The 26,614-nt window shown below is 46.9% G+C and overlaps 3 protein-coding genes across 3 annotated transcripts; 2 read left to right on the top strand and 1 right to left on the bottom strand.

The window, feature by feature from the left end:
- The first annotated feature begins 4,757 nt into the window (after window positions 1–4,757).
- LOC125756543 (uncharacterized) lies at window positions 4,758–6,893 on the top strand. The gene is made up of 2 exons (XM_049411413.1): window positions 4,758–4,901; window positions 5,189–6,893. Exons 1-2 carry the CDS (start codon window positions 4,794–4,796, stop codon window positions 6,764–6,766), a joined length of 1,686 nt encoding a protein of 561 aa, XP_049267370.1. The 5' UTR covers window positions 4,758–4,793; the 3' UTR covers window positions 6,767–6,893.
- A 604-nt stretch (window positions 6,894–7,497) lies between these two features.
- LOC119376422 (uncharacterized) lies at window positions 7,498–9,747 on the bottom strand. The gene is made up of 3 exons (XM_037646250.1): window positions 9,446–9,747; window positions 8,821–9,099; window positions 7,498–8,741 (listed from the first exon to the last, which is right to left on the bottom strand). Exons 1-3 carry the CDS (start codon window positions 9,675–9,677, stop codon window positions 7,705–7,707), a joined length of 1,548 nt encoding a protein of 515 aa, XP_037502178.1. The 5' UTR covers window positions 9,678–9,747; the 3' UTR covers window positions 7,498–7,704.
- Window positions 9,748–24,606: 14,859 nt separating this feature from the next.
- On the top strand, window positions 24,607–25,354 carry LOC125756544 (uncharacterized). The gene has a single exon (XM_049411414.1). The coding sequence runs from the start codon at window positions 24,622–24,624 to the stop codon at window positions 25,186–25,188; it is 567 nt and encodes a 188-aa protein (XP_049267371.1). The 5' UTR covers window positions 24,607–24,621; the 3' UTR covers window positions 25,189–25,354.
- The last annotated feature ends 1,260 nt before the right edge of the window (window positions 25,355–26,614 follow it).

Here is a 26,614-nt window from a genome sequence, read left to right as displayed (position 1 = left end):
TGCTCGATGTACCACAAGGTGCCCATGTTTGCATTAACGAGGCCGTCGCTTACGTCGATGTTGGCCGTGATCATGTACGGCTTGCCGATGCTTAGGCAAATTGAGGCCGGCATGCCACCCATGTCACTTGCGTTCATCTTGGCCATCTTGTTCAGAACATCCCTGTGTATCTGCTCGTTCTTAGAGCATTTTATCTTATCGCATGCGGTACGACACAACACGTTGTGCGCAACGTCGAGGCAACGTACGTTTAGTGGTCGCCGTCCGCATTGCTGCAGTACAGCCGTACGTCGTGAGAGCACTTAGCGGCGGCTTCTCCGCGTGTGAGAAAGCGGCTCTCAAGCAATCTGGCGTCATACTCAGTCAGCACGAGGTCATCGCCCAGCCTCATAAGAAATGAAGAGAACACTGCGTCATTCTGGCGGACCACGCGGACTAGTGGATGGCAATCGAGCGTCTTCCAGGGGAGTTCTGCTTTCATTCCCTCACTTGCCTTGCATTTCGATGTGTATGTTCGCGGTTTCTGTATTGACTGAGACTGTGAAATCACCTGTGGCTCATACCCGCATAACGTGAACTGTGGTTACGCGGGTATGTGCGACACGTAACTGAGGGAAAGGGTTTCATGACGTACGTGACAGGCGTTTTGCGTTATTCATGTCATGACCAGTGAATTGTGTACGTCATACACTGATTCCCTGCTATGCCAATTTTGGCATATTACAAGTTATGGAGACGACCAGGAGAGCGCCCAGACGTAGGCGGCAAGATAGATAGATAGATAGATAGATAGATAGATAGATAGATAGATAGATAGATAGATAGATAGATAGATAGATAGATAGATAGATAGATAGATAGATAGATAGATAGATAGATAGATAGATAGATAGATAGATAGATAGATAGATAGATAGATAAAGAAGAGTAGCGTGGTGCTTCGGAACGTATTGAATATATTGTTACACGCACTTGTTTCTTTAAGCTTATTATGTGGTATCACCACCACTCGGCCCAGTTTGCGCCGCAACATTAAGGAGACTTCTCGATCGTTTTATGCTACAGTTGAAACTACTCGGTATAACGAAGTGATTGGGACGCTCAAAATATTTTGTTAAGTAGGGAAGTTCGTAAAATCGAGATAGATTTTTCGGCGCTTCAAATTTTAATATTGTAACGTACGACGAGCAACAGCTACCAGGCCATTGTTCTTGCCACCAATCTGCTCCTGCGCATGTAAAGTGTCCGCGAGGGCGGCCTTGTTGGATCCTCCCATGTGGCCCGGACATAGCGCGCACATTTGTCCGGGCAGTGCAGGCCAGAAAGACTTACGTGATGCAATGACGGGCAAACGGTATGCGTAGACGCCAGGGGGGGGGGGTTGGGGGGGTTCAAGCCCCCCCCGAAATTTTTGTTTTGCTTGCGTATATATACACGCGCACATACAAACGCACGCACGAACATACATAAAGTATGGTTGAACCCCCCCCCCCCCCCCGAAAAAATTTCTGGCTACGCCCCTGGTAGACGCGGAGAATGAATCAAGTGATTGTGCGAGCAGGCCGAGGCAAGAACTTGCAAGACTATTAGTTCGATGAAATCGCGAAACCAACCACCGCCGCCTGTAGCACCATCTGGTACGTAAGAGCGCTACCGTGTCTATTTTCCGCAGCAGCGCAGGGTTGGACACGTTGATCACGTGATCGTGACTGGCCTTTGACCAGCGAAGCGGTCATGGACGTACCACATAAGCTCGTTATAGCAGGATGTAAGCAAGTCACATGCTTGAGCACCCAAACATAGTTTTCTCTGTGATCGCTTAGAAGTTGACAAAATTGAGATATTGGCATTCGTTTAGTACGTACTACGCTCCAACGATATGTTTATTCCTTCGCATTTCTGTCTTATGCCTTTAATGGTGGTATCAGTATACACCAGTAACTGTGGTTACAAATCAACATGGCAGCAGCCGTGCAGACGCTGCCCGCTTCGATCTGAATTCGCACTTGCTATTTGCCCACTGTCCTCGCAACAATAAATAAATGGCGAAATAGGCTATAGCTTCGTGTCGTCTCACGCTGCGGACAAAGCATCAGACATGTTTTGTTATTATTGTTGAGATCAGCTGCTTGTTCAGCCACTTCTGCTAAGCCTCGTCTCCCAGGGTCAGGGAGTATATTTTGGAAGCAGTGCAAAATAGTGACGAATACATCGCTATCAAAGCTTCAGGACGCAAATATAGAAGAAATACCAGCGTACGCTTCGTACTTACGGGCCACAAAGCGCACGACGACAACGTGATAAGTTCGAGGCGGAAAGAAAGCGCTTCAACACCTTCAGTCATGTGACATTTCTTTCTCGTGGTGCCGTCTACTCGCTTTTACTGGCCGAACGCGGGCGCGGAGACGCAGAGCAGACGACGCGGCGCGGATGAAGACATATTCTGCAGCTTGCCTAAATTCACATTCCAGGGACTCAAAGGCCACGGTGCCAGTGGCGCCATCTGATTTTATTTGTGCAAACCATCTTCGGCAAATCGTCAGTAAGAGTTAATTTTGAAAGACAGGGCCTGCACACACGGACACAAGAAAATAGTCAAGACACCACAAACGCCGACTAACAACTGAAGAGGCGCACTGTGGCAGAAAAGAAAGAAGACCAAAACTTATCTGCGCATGCGCAGGTAATAGGCGCACCTATCAATCTGGCACGCGTGGGGGTCTTCGTGAAAGAAAACTGCTAAGGCAGTTCATTTCTTCTTTATACAACTTAATCAATGGTTGACTCACGCATGCGCTTCCACAATTGCCGATATGCCATGCCTGAATCATTAGACGCCCTTCTTTATTCATGTGCCGGTACAAAACTGCACATTCATCGACTTTTGGTCTGTACTTACACTCTCGACGATGTAAAGATAGATTAGAAGATGGGCCTCCGGTATAGGTACTAGGACAGGGGAGTACGAGGAACGAGCTTCGCAAAGTCAAGCCCAAACAGAGTCAAGTGGCTTGAGGCGCTGCGATCAGCAGCCTGCAATGTGCCGCCATTTAAGAGTTGTGCGCGGCTCCATCAAATTTGTGCAGAGGTAGAATGCCCGCTTCCTACTTAAAAGGCCCGGCTTTGAATCACAGTTGGTGGGTTTTTATTTTTAGTGTCACTTGCTATAGCTGTATTGGTTTTCCTTTGTTTCTTAAAACTGACGTCGTGCGATGATTTATTATGAGACAGCGACGTCTTAAACAGTCGAGGTAGCACTGGCAGAACACGAAGGTAGATCGCGCGCACAGCAACAACAGACACGGAAGCTCTTCTTCCTCACTACAATGGCCCCGGGAGTGAAAAGGAGCCATCCTGGCGACTAAGGTGCAGGTAGGATCACAGGGTCATAATATGGCTTGAGTCGGCTGACATGCACAGTGTCACGACCGCGATGCCTGAGGTCGTGGGATGGCGTCACAGGTTCAACGACGTAGTTGACAGAGGATGTGCGGTCAATTATACGGTAAGGGCCATCATAACGGGCAAGAAACTTCGTTGAAAGTCCAGGGCTAAGCGGTGGGACCGACAACCAAACGAGTGAACCGGTCACAAAATGTTGTGTAGACAATTCGTTGTCATGCCGGAGCTTTTGGCGACCTTGAGCGGCGGTCGTAAGTGTACGCGCAAGCTGCCTACAGTCATCTGTGTATTTGGCCGCTTCAGACACCGTTGTGCAATCGGAAGTGTCGGGTCGGTACGGAAGCATGGTGTCCATTGTGCAAGAGGGCTCTCGTCCATATAGTAGAAAAAACGGCGAAAAGCCAGTGGTACCTTGTGTGGCAGTGTTATAAGCGTGACACTGGCTTCAGTTGCTACGGAGTGCTACAAAAAGTAACGTGTAATGTGAAGGCAAATTGAAGAAGCTTGACAGTGAGCGTAAATGCTCGCAGCGCCACCGCATGGCATTGAACAAAAACGTAAAATATGGTCTCCGAGATTTCTGCAAATACACGCAGGGCGAGTCTTGTCAAAAATCTCGGAGGCCACACTTCACGTATTGTTGAATGCCATGTGGTGGCGCTGCCAATAATTACGCTCTAGAGTTCACTGTCAAATTTCTTCTATTTGCCTTCACATTAAACGTCACTTTTTGTAGCAATACGTAGCCAATGAAGCTAGATTTAGGAAACAAATAAAAAGCAATACAGCTATTGGCCGCGAGATCGAGCGGAGTCGCCGCCTGGCAGCTTCTGGCTGAAGCGCGCCTAGTGTGGATTGCTCCATGCGTCGTCTGCTAGCCACGTTGTGTTTGCATGTGCGCGTACGTCATGCAGATCCTCAAAAGGCGGTTTGTTCCGTTGCGTTAGTGCAACTTTAACCGCTCATACGTATGCCTAACACGATGTAAAGGAGCATTTGGCCTTGATCGGCTGTATACATAACTTTCACGTGACGTCACGTGTGTCGTCTGCACCGACCGTCCGCCATTACCCGGTACCCATGCGCACGCTACACTGGGTCGCGCTCGTTGTCTCTCAACCATAACGCGTGTGACTGGCGTGCTCGACTGTTCAAGCGCAGTGATGCCGAAAGGCAAGTGCTTGGAGTTTTGTCCTGCGTACTACAGTGGCCTTGTCGGCGCTACGCGGGCACGGTACGAGGCGAAGATCAATATCTGCGACGGTGTGGACCCTTACACTCTCCGAGTCGGCGCGGATGCAACTGCAGATGTGGAGCTTCTTCCAGCGACAACTCAGGTGGACATCATCAACTACCTGGTTTTGTCTACCAGCTACGTCCCCTTGCAGCAAATGAAGGCCTATAAATCGCTGGAAGCACACAACTACTTTACTAGCGGCTGGGTGCGGAACATCGCAGCAACGCAACTCCAGTCGGAGCGCGTCGTCGTACTGGGCGAGGTAAGGCAATAACGAACGAAAAGAGATTTTTGCGCGCCAGAATGCATAAAATACACCGAGCTTTTTCATTCTGCGGTGCCGTTCATACGAGGGCGATTGTTTTTTGTGCGGTCGAATGTAGGTGTTCAGTGTTGGTACTGCTAAGCGCCGAGATGTAAACATGATACAACCTTTCTAGTTCAGGTTGCACATTTAGATGCCGCAACCGTCATGCGTGGGGTTAGTCTTGCGATCACCAAGCAAGCAAAATTTTCGAAAACTAATTTCAAGCAACTTTTTTTTTTCAGGTCAGCCATTCTCAGCGACTCCGAGAGCCAGACCTGAAAGTGTGGTGCCTGGCTAATGTAGATGGCAGCATCATTACTGCTCACTGCACCTGCATGGCAGGTGCAGGGGAAGCATGTTCGCACATTGGTGCTGTGCTGTTTGCAGTAGAAACATCAGTACGCTTGAGAGAAACACGAACATGCACAGGAAGAAAAAACGCATGGCTCCCAGCCAACCGCCCTGGCACACAACCAAAACGCCTAAAAGAAATAGATTTTTCATCATCTAAGAAGAGAAAGAAGCAAATGGACACTGTTCACCTTCAGCCAAGAGCAGAAAGCACATCCACGTGCTCCCCACAAGCCCTTCCAGCTGTGCCATTACCTCCCAGTGATGAAGAAATTAAAGCATTTCATTCACGTCTTGCTGACGCTGGAGTTATGCCAGCAATCTTTAGGGTGCACCCGAATTATAGCAGTATGTTCGCGCCACCACGAGTGCTAGAGCCTCAACTGCTACGCAACTTGTTATTGGCAGAAGCACAGTCCGAGGACCTAGACACACTCATTCACCGTGGTGAGGCGTTCCTTAAACAGCTTGTCATAAGTGAAGGAATGGTGAACCACGTAGAAAGTATCACAAGAGAACAGTCGAGTTGCCCCAAGTGGTTTACGTATCGAGCGGGCAGAATAACCGCTTCTGTAGCAAAATCTGTGTGCTCGACGAGCTTGGACAAGCCTTCTGTAAGCCTCCTAAAGAAAATATGTTACCCAGAGCAACAGAAGTTTACCACAGCAGCGACATCTTGGGGATTGGAACATGAGTGTGACGCTATTAAAAGCTACGTGGCTGAAATGAAGCAGCATCACAGCGACTTTCAGCACTTCAAGCCGGGAGTTTACCTGAGCGTGCAACACCCGTACCTTGCAGCAACACCGGATGCGTCTGTCAGTTGCACATGCTGCGGCAAGGGCATTGTTGAGGTGAAATGTCCATACACATTAGCCAGCAGAAGTATAGAAGAGGCAAGCAATGACACAAGTTTTTGTCTCAAGAATGAGAATGGGAAGCTGACTTTGAGAAAAACACGCCAATATTACTATCAAGTACAAACACAAATGGCAGTCTGCAATGCGACCTATTGCGATTTTGTTGTTTGGACTCCGTCGTCCGTCTTCATAGAAAGGGTGACCAAGGACAATAGCTTTCTGGACTCTGTGCTGGCCTCCACAAAAAAATTCTTCACACATGTGATCATGCCAGAACTCCTTGCAAGTTATTTCACTAGGAAAACTACAACAAGCAGTCAGAACAGTGAAAATGAGACGGTGTACTGCTTCTGCAGAGGGCCTGAATCTGGTAAAATGCTGGCATGTGAAGGCCAAAATTGCAAGTACAGGTGGTTTCACTACATCTGTCTTGGAATTAGGAGGGCGCCGAAACAAAAAGAGTGGTTTTGTGAGGAGTGCATTGCTGAGAAAAGCCAACACAAAGCTACGAATCTGAACAGAGCTGCAGTACCATTTAGCTGTTTGTCAAACGTGGTCAAGACTACACCTGGAGTGGCCAGTACAGCAACAAGTGTAAGCACAACGTAGCTTTGCGAGTGAAGATTTGTTGCCCATCGTGTGTGCATCAAGAAGTGGCCCATCGTGTGTGCAGCAAGAAATGGCTGTGTGAACACTACAAACTCACTTTTTTGCAACTGCTAAATAAAAGTATTTGTCTTTATGTGTGCAAATGCAGCACCTATACCAAATGGAATGCCAGATTTCTGTCAACCACCTACAACCTAAGGTTTTGCAGGAATTAGAAAAATTCTAGAATAAAAATGATAGTTAAGAGACAGTGGGATTGGGCATGTCGGTACAACACGATAAAGAGTGCTTAACAGCGCAAACGACAGGAGGGAATAGAAGAGAGGAGACAGAGCGCTGTCTCCTCTTTTCTATCCCCTCCTGTCGTTTGCGCTGTTAAGCACTCTTTAAAAATGATAGCATCTTGCTGCTATTTATGCAATACTTTCAGCTACCTTTTGCAGTGAGGAAGGGGGTGAAACCTTCAACATAGCAAACAGACGTGTGCTTTCGCACCACACAGGGTAGAGACGTCATTCATACTCCACCACGTAGTCAAATATTGTTCGAGATGAAGGTATTTGCAACTGAGCTTGAGAATGAATATGCATACATAGAAGTCTATCAAAGGACTCATTAGATCAATTGGCATGTTCATTTATAAGAAAACAGCAGAGGTGTACACTTTTTCTGAACATAAAAGGAAACTCGTGAATCTTGGTAAATACACTATGCAATGAGATTGACTCGACTGAAAACATCTTTATTGACACACAATGTTCTAACAACATGTCGGTGGACTGTCTTGTCCAGCAGTGCACTGATAATAGCTGCCGTGATGGGGCCCCTCCACTAGCTAGTGCTGTTGGTCAAGAAATATACCTTGAGGGTGAGTCTTTATCGCATAAAAAAGTCACAAATGAAGATGTTCAATCGGCAAAGAACAGCAGCAGGACTATTTATGGAGGCAGTTTGGCATTTGCAGCGACGACCGAAGGACAAAGGTTGGTGAGGGCACAGCAAACTGTAACAATTTTATCAAGTGCAGTGAATGCATGTCCGGGCTTGCTAATGACATAATGAATTGGCTGGATAGCCTTCATTATCAAGTATTTGTTCCGTACAAGTCCTATTACGCGCTCAACATGGATGCGAACATTCGCCAGCTTCCTCGTCTTCTCTACATCCACTGCAGTGAGTTGTTTCTGTCCTCTAGTGAATGCAGGGATGTGGAGTACAGCACAGTACAAACCTAAGGTGTCCGCTATGTCGAAACCCCTGTCAGCGAGAACAACGTCTCCTTGTGACAAATGCTCCAAAATGCCGCAATGTTCGGTAATGTGTTTATCGCTTGCTCTCCCGCCCCACCCTTCAGAAATGTATGAAATGACCCCTTGTGGACAGATGCCAATTAAAAACTTGGCAGTGTTGCTGTTCTTATAGTTAGACCAAGTCTCGCTTCTTGGCTGCAAGGACGATGGCCTCTCAATTTTGATCTCGAAGCAGTCAATTATGACTGCCACTTTAGAGCCAAATGAGTCAAAAAAAGCTTGAGGCATTGTTTTTTGAATGTCCCTTCGTGACGGCCACACAATTTGCGTTTTCAGCCTTACAAAAGCTGCATCCAGCCACTTCTCGAAAGTCCTGCTGACTGTAGAACATGAAATATGAAATCTGTAGGCCAGATCTTGGTGCGGAAAGTTAAACTTAAGTTTCATTAAAAACATAATGAACTCCTCAAACTTTGGCAGCCCATTTTGTGGTGTATGTTTAACAGCAGGCTCAACCAGTTCGAATATAGCTAGTAGGGCTGGATAGTTCACAATTCCCGTATAAAAAGCAACCTTGGCATCATCTTGACGCAGAGACTCTTCCGTTACTTCAAGAAGCTCTTTTTGCTTCTTTAAGGTGTGCAATTCGGAAGAAAGCCTCCTGTTGTCTGCCTCGAGTGCTTCGATGCTTTGCCCCGTCAAATCTGTCTGCATATCAGTATGAGCTGCAAAAAAAAAAAACAAAGCTGAACTGAATTGAAGATTCACAGCAGGCAACATTACCACATTTTGTTGCAAACCTACTTTTGTCTGACTCCGAATCCGAAGTGGAAACTGGAAGCTCCATTCCACATTCCGGCTGACTTTCCGGGCTTGCACAGTTTTCTGGCGGGGTCTCAGTAGCCAGCGGAGACTGCTGCACTGCTACGCTGGCTGCGGCAATGGCCCTTTCTTTTTTTTTGCTGCGCTCCTTCGAACGCTTGAACCTCGCTACATCTGTCACTGGTCTGTCACTACCGTGACCCAGATGCTGCGTCGGAGCCCAGTCAGGGTTTGAATCGTCCATCAACTGCGAAGGCCTGCCTGAAAATTGAGAGATACGATGGCGAGACTTAGAGCAACGCACCTTCGTTTTTTAGCGGTACACGGTGGGGTTGCACATGCGAAGCAGAAGCTAAATGAGTGTGCAGCACACGTAAACAGACTGCAGACGAGGATAGTTGACGTTCTGCGGAAAAGAGCGAAAAGCGTACGTAAAGAGCAATCGATCGAGGACTCTAAGCAAGCATGCAATGTGAAGTAACAGAAGCGAGCGCCCAAGCCGCAGACGTAAACAGCGCACGAGATCTCCCGCGCGCGCGCATAGCAATGAATGGCATGCCTTGCCGATATCAATTTGTGAATGCATGCTGGTGTGCCTTTGCCTTACCTGTGATGAAGTGGCGACCGCAGACACGGACATTTTCCAGATTCTTTAGGTCTTTTCTATTAATACTGGCAAGCCAGAGACCCCTGCGTTTTTCGGAGAGAATCCTCGTCCTTTCACACTGCCGAGTTATTATTTTAGGCAAACTGTGCAATCCAACGTCTGTTCCATCGCAGCTGGCCCTCTTTGCACTCTTGCTTCTTGCTCGGCAACCAAATATTGCGCATATGGGCATGATTGCGACCGAAACAAAGAACACGGGGAGGCGCGTACACAGCCGTTTGCACGGCAACCCGACTCGTCGTATGCTCGTTGGTACCGAGCGATGGTGGACGTCGTACCGGAAGCCGCCGGAAGTGACGCGCGTGCAAGTTATGTATATGTACTGTAATAAGATCAGTGAGTGCACTTGTCGATAGTGCTGTGTGTGGTCGTCGTACCCTCCGTTCACGATCGAGAATCATGTCATTGTAGGTGCCGCTCTATGGTTCAAGCGCATTGCAAAGTACACTTGGCGTTGTCCTAAAGATTAGAAGTATTAAACCTTCCGTGAATATAGCCTTTTAGCGGCTCGGTGGTCAAAAAAGAGGCTCTCATGCACATGCGCGTTGTGGTTAGGTGTATAACTTCGGCACTGTCATTTATAGGTTACGCGACGAGCTTTAGTTGTTTACGGTCCTGGTCCCACTACAGAGAAATATTTCTGTCAAGTCACGTCTGACACTTCGGTACTCAAATTGTCCCCTAAAAGAAGAGAAAATGGAATGCACGGAAATCGCAAAACTGGGTGGCCTTGCGCAAATTTATCTTGTGGCGAAATTTATACAAAAACACTCGTTTAACTAGATTAAGATACGCGTTAAAGAGCCCTGATGATCAAAATTAATCCAAACGGCGTACTTTACATTTATGGCGACGTGAACAGCGCGCGAAACACACAAGGACGAGTAACCGACGAGGACTAGCGCTGACCTTGTCCTTGTGTGTTTCACGCGCTGTTCACGCCGCCATGGAATACCAACTAGCCCGGTCACACACCTTGTTTACATTTATGTCATAGTAGTTTCACGCGAAGCCACATCATTTTTTCTTTACATTACCTTGAGCGTTTGTGTTGCGTTGTTATCGACTGAAGGAAGGCAGCCGACATTATTCGCATGAAAAAACGTACTTTGGTCCCGTGAAATAACCGGGACTTTGTTACATTGCTGTCGTGCAAGTTATCAATCAAAGAAAGTTCCGTGCTGTACAGTTACCTTTGTGTTCTCTTACTGCAATAAAAACAAGCGCGTTCTTGTTAAACGTCTCCGAAGCGCTAAAGCGCTGTCAGCCACGTAGCTTTCCTCAGTAAACCTATCACTTGTTCTACATTTCATAGAAAACCTAATAAGAAATGCGGATGAATATTTCAGCACACAGTGCACAAAGTGCTATTTGAACTCATCGTGCAGGAATAAGTGCGTTCTTTTTGTCGCGAGGTATCCAGATGAACAAGAAGTAAATACCTAAATCAGTCGCACTACAGCAGTGCGTGGTAGGTGGAACACAAGCTAAACATGTACAAATAAAACAACAAATAAACAAAATCCATTGCGAAAACGACGACTGTTACTGAAGGCGAGCAACCCGTTTGTTGGCAGGATGCGCTTCTCTCACAAGTAATAGCACCGTTTGGCGCGCTTCGTGCATTAATTCGGGAATGAAGAGCGCACATATTGCCAGAAAGCTGCAGTCAACACATTTTGTTTGCCTGAAATCGGGTCAAATCGTTCACAATGAAGCGCTGTTGTGTGCGTTTGTATACGCGCCGACAACCGCCTGTCCACACTAGCGCGGCGACGGTGCTGCCACCTGTAGCCCGATCTTGCGGCGAATAACAAGTGACAATAAAAATAAAACCCCACAGTCTACAGCTGCGATTCGGACCCGGGCCTTTTGAGTGTTAAGCGGCCATTCTACCTCTGCACCACTTTCGTGGAGCCGCGCGCAACTGTTAAACGACGACACATTGCAGGCTACCGATCGCAGAGCCGGCTTCACTTTCTGTACTACATCGATGCTGCGGCCGTTCCGAGCACTCCTCTGTTCTAGTACACTCTACCTCCGGTTAGCGATCTCTTATGTTCCAATAATCTCTGGTTAACAAAGCGGCTCATCTGTCCTACGCAGAAGCGGCTGCAGCTAAAAGCAACCTTATACAGCGCACCTGTATGGCAATCAGTGAATTTGTTGATGTGTTTTAGGAAACAAATGTCTGTCGGTTTCTTGTCTATTACTCGCTCAATCTTTCTCGGAACAGCGGCACAAATCTTACCCAGCTTAGTGGCAGCCGTAAAAACAACATTAACGCAGCATCTACTTCCCACTTTATTTTTTAGCCTGTGAGATACGCAATGAATTTAAGGAATACCTACGACACGTTTTTCCCGACTACTTTCTGCGACCATGCTCGAACTTAACAAAACGAACTTCTTTATACGTTAAGCGCCAGTAGCCACTGCAATGCGAGGATGACCTACTTTTAAAAGACGCGTAACCTGTTTGTTAAAGTTGGCACTCATTTTGTGCTCACATTACTTGGTGAAGGAATAGCGATAGTGTAGCAGAAGCTGCTATACCAACGCTGCTACAGCTGTTTAAAATGCTGCTACAGCTGCAGCTGTTTAAAACACGCTGCTACAGAAGCTACTATATGTCTGGTATAAAGCTTAATGACATGAAACAAAACAAACAAAATCACAACAATATACCAAACTTTGACTAAAAATTGTTTTGTATGCGAGCTCGTTGGTTAGAACCTGTCTCAAAAACGGCGCTAATTTACACACGGACACGAGGACGGCCGCTGCATATCCTCGTCCTCGTGTGTCGCCTCCTTGTCCGTGTTTATTAGCACCAACAGACGAGAAAGCCAAGGAAAGTACAGGAGAAGTTATCTGTAGTACTTGTGATGTAAATGTGAAGAAAGTAAGAGTAAGCATGGTAAAGCGTAATTTCACGGGGAACATTTGACATGTAGGTAGAGTAAAGTCACCTCATGCTGTAAAGAATTCTTTTTATTTATCGATTTTTTCAGTGTTCTACGCTTACATTATTACCTGCCGCCATTTCAAAAAGCTTTTATGATGGTGCCGTTTTGAATTATGCCACGACACGGTCGGAATAATGCACTACTTTTAATGAACACTTAGTAGCACGTTAGTGCTAAAATGCGTAATTTCACTCACAAGCGTGGTAACCAGCAGCAAACGAGACCACGGGTGCTCCTGTTCTCTGTGATCAGCGTCACGGGTTGGTATCCGCTGCTTGTGGAGCAGAAATTGTGTGCCGTCCAGCTGCAGGGAAGAGATTCAAGGGCCAGTCGGGACGTGTCTGGTTGATGCGGTGGCACATCAGCATTGGCTGCGGCCAATGAGATATTCGAATTTGTTAACAGCGAAGGCAGAACCAAAGAGGACAGCCTAGAATGTTGCTTTTGTTCTTGATCGTCGTCAGTGGCTCATACCCACTACTTCTGCCACAAGGTTTACAATTGATTAGATATGAGTATCGGTCTTCTAATGGTATCGTGTAGTTACGAGTGAACAATAAGCTCAGAGGGAGGTAGGAAAGTCCAGGACGATTATGTGATAGAAACCATTTTGTGGTACGCGTTTAGCGTTGAGCCCCGGACAGAATCAGTACAGGCGAAGCGATCAGAGGTCAAAGCGGAGCAAGCGCGAGCACCAACAACAACTGTCCTCGTCTTCGTCTTTCCCTGCCGCTCCTATCTGCGCCCTATCCAAATTCAAACCACTCCCCGCGGAAAAGGAGCCATCCTGGTGACCTTAGCAATAGGGACAACTGGCGGGTCATAGTGTGGCTTCAGTCGGTTAACGTCAACAGTCTCGCGGTCGCGATGGGGGCAGTCCGTTGATTATTCAGCAGGGTCATTAATATTGCCACGCGCTTTCTTGTAACCGACTTGTTGCACGTATAACCACTGTCTCGCGCGCGCCGCACCGGAATGTCGAACATTCCGAATTGTATTGGTTTGTTTTTTAGCTTTCTATAGCACTTTATACTTCCTACTTAAATCACAAGCAACATGATCAAAACAGTCCCGAAAGTTAGTTTTCATTTTTACTAGAATCTTGTGACATGTTCTGATCAACTGTTGATCCCTTTATTGGTTATGTTTCTCATCATACTTGGACCTTAAGTCGCCTCTGAGAAATTTTCAGCAAGTTGAATGTTCTCCCATAACTTTATGACACAATGTGGCAGACAATTAGGCATACACTGGAAACTCAAATGTGTGTCCAGTGCAGCTCTTATCTGCTGCACTTTAGTATGAGAACATCACTTTATGTAGTATGATGTTCTGAAACTGAAATTTAGAACAAAGCAGAATTAGTGAAAGGTCTTTGTATTTATTTATTGATACTCTCAAGACCCAAGGGCATTTCAGAGTGCTTTTTAGCTTCTAGGAATAGCTATACTTACATATGGTGACATGAGTAACGTCGTTATTGCGCATGTATGCATTATTAATCTGCATTTGCTGTGTTTCTGAAGTATGCATCATCTTTCTCATTTTTTTCTGCTAAGTTGAGGAGTGGAGCATTATAATCCAAGCCAAGCATTTTTTTCTCATGGTAATATTGTGTAACAGTACTGCTGGTATGCTCATGCTTGGAATCTCTTATAGTATTTCTTTTCGCTGTCCCTGGATATCTTATATTGACTCTCTTTTTTGTTGTATTCTTAGGATCAAGTGGTTGTGACGAGTAGCCGTGTTGCAGGATGAAGCCTTCAAGGGGAACTTCGTTGAAGACTTTTGTTCAGCAATTTTTCATTCACATCACTTCGAAGCGTTCAAGGCGAACTTCATTGAACTTTGAAGCTTTCATAATGAAGCTTTCAAGGCGAACTTCGTTGAAGACTTGTTCAGGAATTTTTTATTCACATAACTTCAAAGCCTTCAAAGCGAACTTTGTTCAAGACTTCTGTTCAGTAATAATTTATTCACATAACTTCACTTCCATTACCCTTACATTCAAAGACTGATTTAATTTTATGTTCAATAAATGTGTTTGAAAACAATGTGGTGTCTGCTGCAATAAATCTCTCAGGTCTTAAGAACTCAGCATAAACATGCAGGTTAGACGGCAGCTTGTGCTTGATGATAATGCCAGGCTGTTTGCGGCTTTCTTCACCAAACATTGCTAAAATTTTTTGAATGAGAACTTTTTTCTATGCATTTCCTCAGGCTTGCTGCGCGTATAGTTTTGTGTGCTAGAGACCTGCGCTCCCACTGCAGTCTGGCTCTTAGCTGGTGTGCTACACTTATAGAAAGCATCAACGCCGTGAGGCTCGCCTTAAATTTGTCGTGTGACAGCAATCCGGCCAGCCTCACGCCTTTGATGCTTTCTATAAAGTACAGTCGAGCGGCAATGCGCAAGACTGCCATGGGACCGCAGGTCTAACACACCAACTACATGCGGTAAGTGTGCGAAGTGCATGAAAAAAGCTTTTATTTACTAAATAACAATGTCTATGTATATCTATTAAATGTCCATTCAGTGTCCATGTGCAACGTGCCTGCAACATTACTCGGTCGAGCTTTTTATAGTTGCGGGTACATCTAATCTTCGTAATTTGGATTTCTATGGATATCTAAGAGACATTTACAATGTCCACGAGAAACATACCATGGATGTCTGCACAATATTTGTGGTTCAGTGGGCAGAGCCTGTCTGGAAATAACTCCCTTGGCAAATTCGCGGACGGCTGCCCTAGAATCGCTGTGGATCCTCGATCTATTTGAGTCTAAAAGTGCCAGTGCGATGGCTACTTGCTCAGCAATTTCCGATTCTATGGTGTAGGTGGAACCCGAGTTGACGAGCTCACCTTCGCCGTTCGTAAGTACTACTGTGAAGGCTCGTTTATTGGACATGAAAGCCGCGTCGACAAACGAGCATTCTTCGGCCTGATTTTTAGCTTTTTCTAGCAGGGCTTTGGCTCTGGCTTGCCTTCTGCTCACATTATGAATGGGGTGAACATTCCTTGGAACAGGCAGAACTGTTATATTCTCCCTCAGATCGTTGGGAATTTCTTTATGGTTGTTATCTATCGCTGTAATTGGTATACCAATCCGTGTATGTGCCGTCCTGATCGCGTGGTGGAGAGTTTAATGTACTGAGCTCTTTCTTGTGCCTCTGCTATTTCTTCTACTGTATCGTACATCTCGAGCTGCATGAGCCTGTCAGTTCGGTGTAGCCACCAGAATTAGTAGTTTAGCCTGGCGTCAAATAGTATCAATGTCGGTAGGTGCGCCATAGAAAAATTAACTTTGTAAAGGCCGTCTATTGACGGCGGGATTGACGGCGACGATGCACAACGTCGAGTCACAACGGAGCGCAGACTCGCAGACTCTCACGAGCACGAGCTCGAGGGGCGTGCTCTCCGAGAAGAGACGAAGAGCGCGACCCACTAGAAGGCGCTCGAGAGGACGACCCATTACAACGTTCCAATGCTTCTCTACAATTACCCCGGGTACGAAAAGGGAGCCCTGCAGCCATAAGTCGGCTGATCTGATTAGTGAAGCTCCCTTGCATCTTGTGAGTGCGCGATTTTCTAAGAGCCGCAGGATTCCCCAAGTCGCTCTTGACTGCAGTGGCTGAAACGCTAATTCAGAAAAGGAAAACCACCAAGAGGGTGGACGCCGTACAGGACAAAGTGAGGCCTGTGGTTGTCCCGTATATGTACCGGATCACCCATCAACTCAAGAAAGTGGCAAGCAGACATGGTGTCTCTATTGGCGTTGTCTGCCCCGAACAAGCTTTCCAAGCTATGCTCCCGCACTTGCGGTGTGAGCAGAGAAGGGTGCCAAATCCGACACGGTGTGGCCGAAGTCCCGTGTGCCGTCGGCGTGGTTTATGCCATCCCGCTCTCGTGTGGTAAGACCTATGTCGGTCAGACTGGAAGATGCGTCAATGAGCGGCTCAGGGAACACGCACAAAAGATTAACAAGAGTGCAGATAAAGGAGCCCATCTTGTGGCTCATATTAACACTTGCTACAATAGTGAGGCACGATTTGAAGGGACGTCGATCCTTGGCAGGAGCCACAATTAGCATGCGCGGCTGGCTTTAGAAGCCTCTCATATCAGAAAAAGGGCTCATCTTTGCATAAGCGACACGTCTCTGTCCCTGCACTCATCTGAGTTTGATTTCATTTCATCGCGTATGTAATACACTCATTCATTGTTTCCACCTTGTTTCAGTTTTGTTTTTATGTTGATTGCGTGGCGCATGTGCATGCGGTAAGGCTGCCTTGGAGGTATATATGCATTGACAATCGCCGTAATAAAGTCAGTTGATAGTCAGCGCTTGTGTATGTCGTTTCTTTCTTTGTGGTGCGTCGTTGCGTTTGCGCTGTAAATGTACTTCTAGAACTATGAACCAACTAGGCCCAAAAGAAGTTTTACTAAAGTTCCTTTCTAGTGCAGTGGGTCCCTCTTTCTGCGTGTCTTCTCCGTGTGTTTCATCTTCTGCTGTCGTCAATGCACTCCTCAGCCACATCATACTTGCGACGTGTCGTGCCAGGCTGTATGGGTTCTGCCTGCGTAAGGGGCTTGTGCCGTCAGATGTGAAAGCTTTTTCGGCTCTGTGACCCCGTCCTGGACCCATGTCAAGAGACCGTGCAAGTTATTACGTTCGGAACTATGGCGGCAAGTGCGAGTCTTTCAGGACTGGCTTTGGGCGCTTTGCCATTCAGCTGATCCTGAGTGGCTGGCTCTGAAGAAGTACCACTCCTGTGTTCGACTCGCGGCTCAACTAACGGAAGCAAATTGGAACAGTATGGTGAGACTTTTGTGCCGCTCTGGTGAAAAATCTGATCCTGTTGTAAAGAAAAGTGTGAAGGTGCTTGGATATGTTAACCTGCCTGATGACGTGGAACACTTGCTGGCGAAAGGCCCTAAATTTTGTATTCCTTCGTATGTTCCTGCGCATGATCTGATTGCAATAAATAGAAATATCGCTTCTAAGGCGAAGCAAGAGTCCCGCGATCAATGCCTTCTTGAAGGCGTAGTAAGTGTACACAAATCTGTGCCAAAAGGCCCACCCCGGCGTTCAGATGTTAGTGTTCGGCGTACGTCATCCTTTCTGAGAGCTAACGCCCTCTGCCTCATGCAGGCTGATAGAGAGGGGGGCTTTGTTGTAGTGGAAAAAGGCATTTTTAACGAGAAAGCGCTGCAGGCGGTGTCAAAAAGCTTTGTTCCTGTTGGGAAGCGGGAGGTTCGAGTCAAATCAAAGTTTGTAGATGTTGTAAAAAATTGGAATTAACGTCGCTTGCGAAAACCATAGAAAATAGCAGAGGCAAGTCACTGACAGTGTTTTTCACGGCCAAGCCCCACAAGACAGAAGTGCCTTTTAGAACCATCGTCAGCGAATCAGGGTGCTGGCAACACAATGTTAGCATGTTCTTACAGAAAAAATTGAAGTCGCTAGTGTACAGTGATCCCTTTCGCACAAAAAAAAATCTAGATGATGTGGTGCAGTTCTTGCGTTGTGCGCATCTTGGTGTTGTGCGCATCGTGATGGCGCAGTGTGGCATGCCTATAAATTGACTTCGTGAACTGACAATAAACAGTTGGTAGTCTACAGGGGCGTAGCCAGAAGTTTTTTTTTTCTTTGGGGGGGGGGGGGTTCAACTATACTTTTTGTATGTTCGTGCGTGCGTTTGTATGTGTGCGTCTATATATAAGCAAGCAAAATTTAAAATTTTCGGGGGGTTTGAACCCCCCCCCCCCCCCCCCCCCCCCGGCTACGCCCCTGGTAGTCCGCGCTCTTTCCCGTCCCCCTCCTTCTTTCCTGCTGGTTGCGCAGCAAGTCGAGTTTACAAGGTTCGAACGTACAAGGAAACAGCAGGTTCTCAGCGCTAGATGCAGCAACTAGTGAAATAAAACAACACCGATATCAGAAGCAGTGTAGCCACGATAAGAGAGAGAGGAACATTTTAATGAAAAGAACAAGGACGACGATAAGCACACACAGATGATAAAATCACTGTCTGCGTTATTAACTCTGTCGTCGTCGTCTGACTACGAGGTGCCATCTAACCGATGCTTTCCAGTTTTTTAGGCAAACATTCTCATCAGCGTTGATCAGACCCCTACATTTCGTTACTTGCCTACACACAGGGACGAAATATTTTAACACGAAAGAGTTTTTGCCGGGGTCCACCAAGACTTTCATGACGTATTTCCGTAAGCAAAATGAACGTCATCAAATGGCAAAGAAAAAAAAACATAAGAAAAAGTTCCGTTGGCAAGAGTCGAAACCATGACCTCTCGGTCCGCGACGATGGCTGGCGGGCGTTTAGCCCACTGAGCTACCGCCAAACACATAAAGCAGGCTACATGGACGCACCTTTTGTTTTTCACACTTTCCTCTCACAGTGCTCTTGGATGGGCGGATGCTATGCGCATCCCCTTTAAAACGGGGCGGTGACATGTGTGCCACGAGGCTCGAAAACAAGAAAACATTACACCATCTCCCACTGAAGGGAACCATGTGGGGATGCGAAGGAGCGCTTGGGTTGACCTAAAGTTCCGTTCATCACGGACTCTTTCCCAATGTAAGGCGTCCTTGCAAGTGGAGCACACCATGAAATCACTGTAGTTGCTGTTGCTGTTACTCGTCCTGAACTCTTGTTGGAGCACGCAACGCGTGTTCATCGCGCGTCTGCAGAATCTCGTTCCCCGACGCCATCACGTGATTGCTGAGAGGGTGTAAGGGGGAGGGGCCACAGCTTCTTACCCAGCCCCTTGCACAGGCCCGAATGCGCTAGCACGTGCCAGCGCGTTCTGACTAGGATACAACGCGTTGTTTCATCGCGCGTCTGCAGGATCTCGTTCCCCGACGCCATCACATGATTGCTGAGAGAGTGTAAGGGGGAGAGGCCACAGCGTCTTACCCAGCCTCTTACACAGGCCCGAACGCGCTAGCGTGTGCCAGCACACATGATTTTGCCTCCGTTACGCCAAGCTAGGACAGCATACGGCAGCCCGGGCCCCTAAAATGCTCGCTCGGCTGTCGCACCGCGTTCCCCGCTCGCCCTGCGAGAATTCACGGCCAGGCTAGAGGGAAGACACGACGCGCGTAGCGCTTCTCTTCGCGTTTCACGGCGCTTTGAAGAAGTGCATATCGAGTATCAGTGTTTATTACGTGCTTGTTGATGCCATATTTGCGCGGCATTCACCACATGCGGTGTCCACGTATATGTTAAGAGCTTGAGCTACCACAAGGGTTAAATCATGATCATGGGCGTTAGTCATCGGTACGGAGATGTGCCACTAGGCGTCAATGTAAGTGCTTCCACATCAAGCGGTGCTTTATCTGCCAAACAACAATAGACATTGTAGAAGCTCTCATATACCAATGCACTATAAACAATCAACTACTTCTGTGACGACACCTTTCACTTTCGTGTTATACCGATTCCTATGACAGAGGAATCAGCCATCTTTTTTTATCTCATTACCCAAACTGTTGCTTTCGGAAAATTACACAGGCTCTGACAACGCTCCTGTATTCTAACCCTGTATCATAATTGCCAAGAACAAATAGGCAGATGGGCGCGTGTATAAATCGGCGCTTCAGACCAGTTGTCGGGCGCGCGTGAAACTTGTCCTCCGTCCTGCAGGTGACCACTGTGCGACTCGAGCATTTCGGATTCCCCTGCAAGTGCTAGTTGCTATAGGAACGGGAGATAAAATCCTTTCTGTCTTGAAGCTGAGTCATTCCACCGATAGACTGGCGTTGTCGTCATTCGACCGATGGGTGGGCGCCGTGCAACTTTATGTGGCTGATCCCGCCTCGCGAGTGTCCTCACCTTAAGAGAATGTATGACTTGCACCGTTGGCCGGATTCACGCAGACGAGGAATGATCCGTCACGTCACCGTCACGAAGCAGCGTTTTCTCGCCACTTTCTCCTGAGCGCGCAGACGGTATTATCCAATGGTCTTAACGTCACCGGCGCACCGCTTTTAAATGCGAAGCATTTCTCAGCGAACCTTTGGCACTTTGAGTGTTTCTATCTATCTATCTATCTATCTATCTATCTATCTATCTATCTATCTATCTATCTATCTATCTATCTATCTATCTATCTATCTATCTATCTATCTATCTATCTATCTAGCCGCCTATGTCTGGGCGCTCTCAAGAAAGCCTCCTAAACTTGGTGTAGACCGAAATTGGCATGGGAGGGTAAGAGGATTTCACGAATATGACTGTCTGGTCATGACATGAATAACGTGAAAATTCTGTCGCGCACGTCGTCAAGCCCTTTCCTCCATACACGTGTGGCACATACCCGTTAACCACAGGTCACGGCGTACGGGTATGCGCCACAGGTGATCGACAGCTTACATCTACCCAGGAACGGCGAGAACAGACATTGGATTAGATTCCATTGGAAAAAATCGCAACATATCCACGGGGTGAATGATGATGAGTCGGGCGAAGCTCCGGAGGGAATCATCGGTAAACCGTGAAAGCTCTTCCGTGAAATTCGCCCAGTACATCATATAAAGAGTGTGAAACATCGCGGTGAGGTTCTCGAACCAAAGTCGATCACACACGTCGCAGCTGTGGCCAAACGAATGAGCGAGAAGTGCCCGCTCGAACCGCGCGTCGGCTCCTTGAATGTGAGACCGCTGGCGCCGCTTCCCGCGCACGAGCACCATTAAGGTCTGCCAGGCGCCGCGCTCGCTTCGCCGCCGCTTCTCGGGCTCGCGCCGCGGAATCCTGGCGACGAGCACGAGCCGCCGCGGCCCTCCGCGCCCTCCGCTCCGCTACGTCAATGCCCCACCAACGATCCGACACGTACGGCGACGATCCAGGAGACTGAGAGAGGCACTGGTTCCCTGCAACCCAGGCACAGCCCGCGCAGCAGCCGATCGGAGAGTAGCGGCACTTCCACCGCGATCTAGTGGCGATTAACACAAGTGCACTATTGCACACACTTCTATTGAACCAACACAGATTGTGTATAGCGCCATCTAGAATATCATCAGTCAGCTGCAGTTTGTATGTACTTCTATGAGACAGCGCCATCTATTATACTGTTCGGGAGATACTGCCGGTTACGCCTGACATGGGACAAGGTTAGACTAAGAAGAGCTACGCCCCTAAAACTTTATTAACAAAGTCCGGAGGCGTGTGCCTCAGCACACGGCGGGCCGCTCCCACGACGGGACAGTCAGGCCGAGACCTACCGCCGCATCGTCGGCCCTCTGGACAGCCCAAAGTTGTGACTGAATGCTCGGACTCCTCAGAGCGGAGCCCCACTTGCTGGCCGATGCTGTATCAGTGCCACGTACCGAGGGGCACTCCCAGAGCATGTGGTGTAAGGTGGCTAAACCGCCACATTTCGTACATGAATTAGTTAAATAAACATCAGGATAAAGCTTGTGCAGAAAGGCAGGGTTAGGATACGTTTCAGTTTGGAGCAATCTCAGTGTCAAAGCCTGCGCCCTGTTTAACTTCCGAGCTGGAGGCGGAAAGACTCTCCTACCCATAGCGAAATGTAGAGTAATTTCATTGTACGTGGTCGGTTGATCCCTATTTACCAATCCTCCAGGTTGACCCAGAAGTCCTCCATGGTCGCGGATAGTTAACCCTCGCGCCCTGGAGTGGGCCAGCTCATTGAGTTTGATAATCCCTCCTACCATGAACATTATCAATTGGCTTCACGGGGCCCAAACAGCGGATCTACGTCAATGAACAATTGACACCACACAACAAACGCCTTCTTGGCGCAGCCATCGGAAGGAAAAGGGAAACGTCTTGGAAATACGTGTGGACAAAGAACGGCAGCATACTAGCACGCAAAACGGAGACTTCCGATGCCATTCGGATCAACTGTCAAGCCGATTTGTTGAGAATGACGTAGTCCGACGTCATAACTACTCATCCATGCATGACTTGTTTGTTCTTTTCTCGCCTCTGGAAAATTGCCCGGGTACCACACCTCTTTTCACGCCCTCACAGCTTAATACACATGCTGGCACAGAGAAAAATAAATTGAAAATAATACATTTCAACATGCAATCTGCTGTGAACAAAGTTGATCAATTGACCCATTTTTTGGCAGGCTTAACAAACTCGTTTGACGTCATCTGTTTTACCTGAAACGTGGTATCGTCATGAAACTGACGTTTTGCGCATGCCCGGTTATAATTCTTTTTATGTTAACCGTACAGCGAAAGGGGGGGGGGGGGAGGAGTCGCCCTACTGGTGAAAAACATGTCTGTGAACTGAACACTGCTTTTGTAACGCTGATATTGAAGTGCTAACTGTGAAGTCGGCCTGTCAAACATTTTCTGTCCTTTATCACCGCCCTCAGGGAAACTTATCCACATTTTTTTTATTTCTTTGAACGTGAGATGATCTTTTTCAATTCAGAAAAATTTTCTTCTTGTATAGCTGGAGACGTCAACATAGATATGAGCACTTCCAGCATAGCGCAGCAACAGTTGTCATTGCTCATCCAGGCTACCGGTTTTCACAATGTAATTAATAGTCCTACACGAATCACTCCTACTTTCTCTTCGGTGCTAGACCTTATAATTACTAATAGCGATAGTGCGCTCTTTTCGGGCCGCATTGCAGTAGATATAAGTGACCACTTGCCTGTTTTCTTGTTTCTGGAAAAGCAAATGTGTTAAAAAGCAAATGCAAAGGCTCAACGGCAACTTATCTCTCTACAGAGGCTCCAACAATTCAGGAACCGCGTTGCTTTAGTGGATTGGGCTTCCGTATACAGAGAAAACACAGCGTAGGGTGCTTACCGCAAATTCCTAGAAATTTTTTTTTATATACAACGAGTGCTTTCCCATTGTTGCCATAAATGCATCTAAGAATGCTCGTAAACCCTGGATGACCAATCAGCTTACACGACAAGTGAAAAAGAAACACAAAAGATGTTTGCGATGTTCATTAAAACAAGAGACGCAGACGTACTAGCAGAGTACAAATCACTGCGTAACCGCTTGAATAGAGAAATTAGGGTAGCTAGAACTGCTTACTACATTAATTTATTTGATAGAAATCTTTCTAAAAAGCCAAAAGAAAAATGGAGATGCCTAAATATGCTTTTAAATAGAAACACGCATGGCAGGAATATAACAAGTTTAGTAATTGAAGGCAACGAAACATCCGGCTCGCATCTCGCCAACTCATTTATTAAATTTTTCTCTGAGGTAGGTCACAGTGATTTCAATGCTGGAATCTCTAGTTTTCTAGGCGACAAACTAATACCATCCCTATTTTTTGCCCCAACGGATGAAACGGAAGTTTTTTCGATATGCAGAAAGTTAAAAGATACCTCTAGTCTTGATGCGCACAATATTAAAAGTGGGCCAGTGAAGTTTCTTCCGGATATAATTACGCCTTGTCTAACATACGTATCTAACACCGCACTTACAACAGCTCACTTCCCTGCGGATATGCAACTAGCCAGGGTGACCGTGATTTATGAAAAATGAGACAGGAACACTTTGGGAAACTACAGGCCAGTGTCTATTCTTCCGTATTTTTCTAAGGGGTTAGAGCAACTTATCCGCGTTCGTCTCAAATTTTGAGACACAGCTCTTAACTCTTGGTATTTTTGTTGATTTCAGCAAAGCCTTCGACTGCTTTAATCACGACATTCTTTTTGCGAAATTCGAGCACTATGGTGTACGTGGACACGCCCTTAACCTAATAAAGTCATACCTCGGTTCACGGTCTCAGTACGTAGTCATTAACCATTACGCCTCACAGATTCTAAGCATTGCGAATGGCGGCCCTCAGGGTAGCATTGTGGGGCCGCTGCTATTCAATGTATGTATAAATGATGTTCCTAACATAAGCACTCATGCGAATTACATTATACATGCAGACGACACCAGCTTATTTTTTTCTTCCAATAATATACGACACTTAGCAGAAATCGCAAACGACGCGCTCTCACCACTTACCATGTGGTCATCAGTTAACTCTTTGAAAACAAACAAACAGAAAACAAAAGCAGTACTTTTTCTTCCTAAAAGAAAAGTATTTCTACGGCCCTCCTTCTACCTAGACGACACTGTGATCGAGTACGTAGACACCTTTAAATCATTAGGGATAACGTTCAGCAATACAATGTCATGGGATGCACATGTTAATACTCTTTCTTCAACACTCTCTAGAATCATAGGAATCACTTCGCGTAACAGATATATTTTTCCAACAAAAACTAAGCTTACTTTGTACTATGCATTCTTTTATTCCCACATCAGCTATTGCCTGCTAGTCTGGGGCAATACAACGTTGTCAAACATACTAAAACTACAAACCCTGCAAAAGAAAGTGCTCCGCGCAATTGTAAATGGGTCCTATGATTCGCCCACTCAGCATATCTTCCTACAGTATAATATTGTACCTGTAAACAAATTATTCGACTACAGATTTGCATGTTTTTATAAAACAATAACAAGAACAAATGATTCCTTTTTTTCTAAAATTGTTCCACTTGGGTTTCACCACTCATCATATGACACCAGAGTACACAGTAGTTACGTATTACCAAAGTGTAGAACAAATTATGGTTTTTCTATGTTGAGTTATACTGTGCCAAAGTACTTGAACACCTCATTTTATGACTGTCTAAATACTATGTCTCTTTCTGCCATTCGCAAGAGCATTATTCGGCAATCTGTGCCACCGTAATATCAAATGTTTTCATGTCTTCATACATTGTATCAATCTATGTTATTGTTTTACACTCACAGTACTGTTGCCAATTATGACACATAGGTCTTTTTGTCAATATTAACTTTTATTAGTTTTTTTTTGCACATGCACGGATACTTACACGAACTCTCTGTACAGTGGTTGTTTCTGCTTTGTGCCTACTGCCGAGATGTAAGGATGGCCAGGCTCGTCAAGCGGCGTAAAATTCGCTGCTTTTTTCTCGCCATCCCTAGTTTGTATGTACAAACTGAAATAAAAATTTGATTTGATTTGATTTAAGAAAAACCGACATCGGCAGCGTTGGCCCGAAGAATCGAAAGAATAAAAATTAGGATTCCAGCAGGAATCGAACCCAAGCACACTCCGTGGCAATCAGGTATTCTACCACAGAGCCAGGCCAGGTCTGTAAACTGCTTTGTAAAAAAATCGGCAGAACCCAAGCGTTGTGGGAATCGGTTTCTTGAGAAGCAGTCAGCGAGTACTTCTATGCTCTATTTTATGGCTTTGAGCCAAGCGTTACGAGGTGGATTGACGTGTTTTTGTATGTGTAGTAGATGTGTGCACATCGTGGGCTTACCAGGCACGTCGACAACACTGGCGTTTAAAGGGTAAAGGCTCTGTTATTACTCCGACGTCCGACGCGAGCGCGCGCGAAGACGTTGCGTTTCGTCACGCCGAGCCGGCGACGCTACGCCAGGCGCAAATCGGCCTCCGCTACAGTCGAGCCGGCTCCAACGCGCTGGTGCGATCGCATCTAGAGGAGCGCATGCGCAGTCAAGCGAAGAACGCCCGCGCCACCTGTCGGGAACAGACGAAACAGCCCGCGAACCAGGTTCCTGTACATGCGAGTCCGACGCGTCTGGCGCGAAATGCAGCAGGATCTATTCGGAGCGAGCGACGCCGAGCGCGCCAACAGCCGTCGGCTGCGTCGGCGGTCAGCCGACGCCGGACTATAGAGGGCTGTTTTTTGCTGACGTAACGTCGCCGTGACGCGCGCACGCGCGCGTCGACGTTACGCTGGAGTATATCAGAGCCTTAACTTATGGTGCGTACGTAACGTCAGCCCTCACGTTAGGGTACATACGTCAGTATTATCGAAACTAAGCGCACTTTATGGTGCATTCATGTGAATATTGTCACGTGGTCGTGACGTCGACGAACACAGCAGTCGGCGTTTGTAGGATGAAACTGTTTATTTGGCCGAACTTGTGGCCGGAAGATGAGAACTAGAACTACAGCAATGCACGCTGTACAATGATAGCGGCGAACAGGGCGTCGTCCGTCGATCAACTGACAAGCGATCAAGCGCGTCGGCTTTTATACAGGCGCTATCGAACTTTCCAGCAATATCACTGGTGGCGGCGTTATCTCTAGACAAAACTGGAACATTCGCGTGCGGGGC

The sequence above is a fragment of the Rhipicephalus sanguineus genome, unplaced genomic scaffold (assembly GCF_013339695.2).
Source record: "Rhipicephalus sanguineus isolate Rsan-2018 unplaced genomic scaffold, BIME_Rsan_1.4 Seq1193, whole genome shotgun sequence".
NCBI classification, from domain to species: Eukaryota; Metazoa; Arthropoda; class Arachnida; order Ixodida; family Ixodidae; genus Rhipicephalus; species Rhipicephalus sanguineus.
Note: the sequence above shows the minus strand (reverse complement) of the source record. Positions and strands in the feature narration are given on the sequence as shown.

Bases quoted from the DNA above. Each gene is read 5' to 3' on its own strand.
- LOC125756543 (XM_049411413.1), top strand. From the start codon at position 4,794: ATGAAGGCCTATAAATCGCTGGAAGCACACAACTACTTTACTAGCGGC. The intron at 4,902-5,188 runs GTAAGGCAATAA...TTTTTTTTTCAG, and splicing joins GCGTCGTCGTACTGGGCGAG to GTCAGCCATTCTCAGCGACT.
- LOC119376422 (XM_037646250.1), bottom strand. From the start codon at position 9,677: ATGCCCATATGCGCAATATTTGGTTGCCGAGCAAGAAGCAAGAGTGCA. The intron at 9,100-9,445 runs GTAAGGCAAAGG...CTCAATTTTCAG, and splicing joins CGGTCGCCACTTCATCACAG to GCAGGCCTTCGCAGTTGATG. The intron at 8,742-8,820 runs GTAGGTTTGCAA...TTTTTTTTGCAG, and splicing joins GGATTCGGAGTCAGACAAAA to CTCATACTGATATGCAGACA.
- LOC125756544 (XM_049411414.1), top strand. From the start codon at position 24,622: ATGTCATGGGATGCACATGTTAATACTCTTTCTTCAACACTCTCTAGA.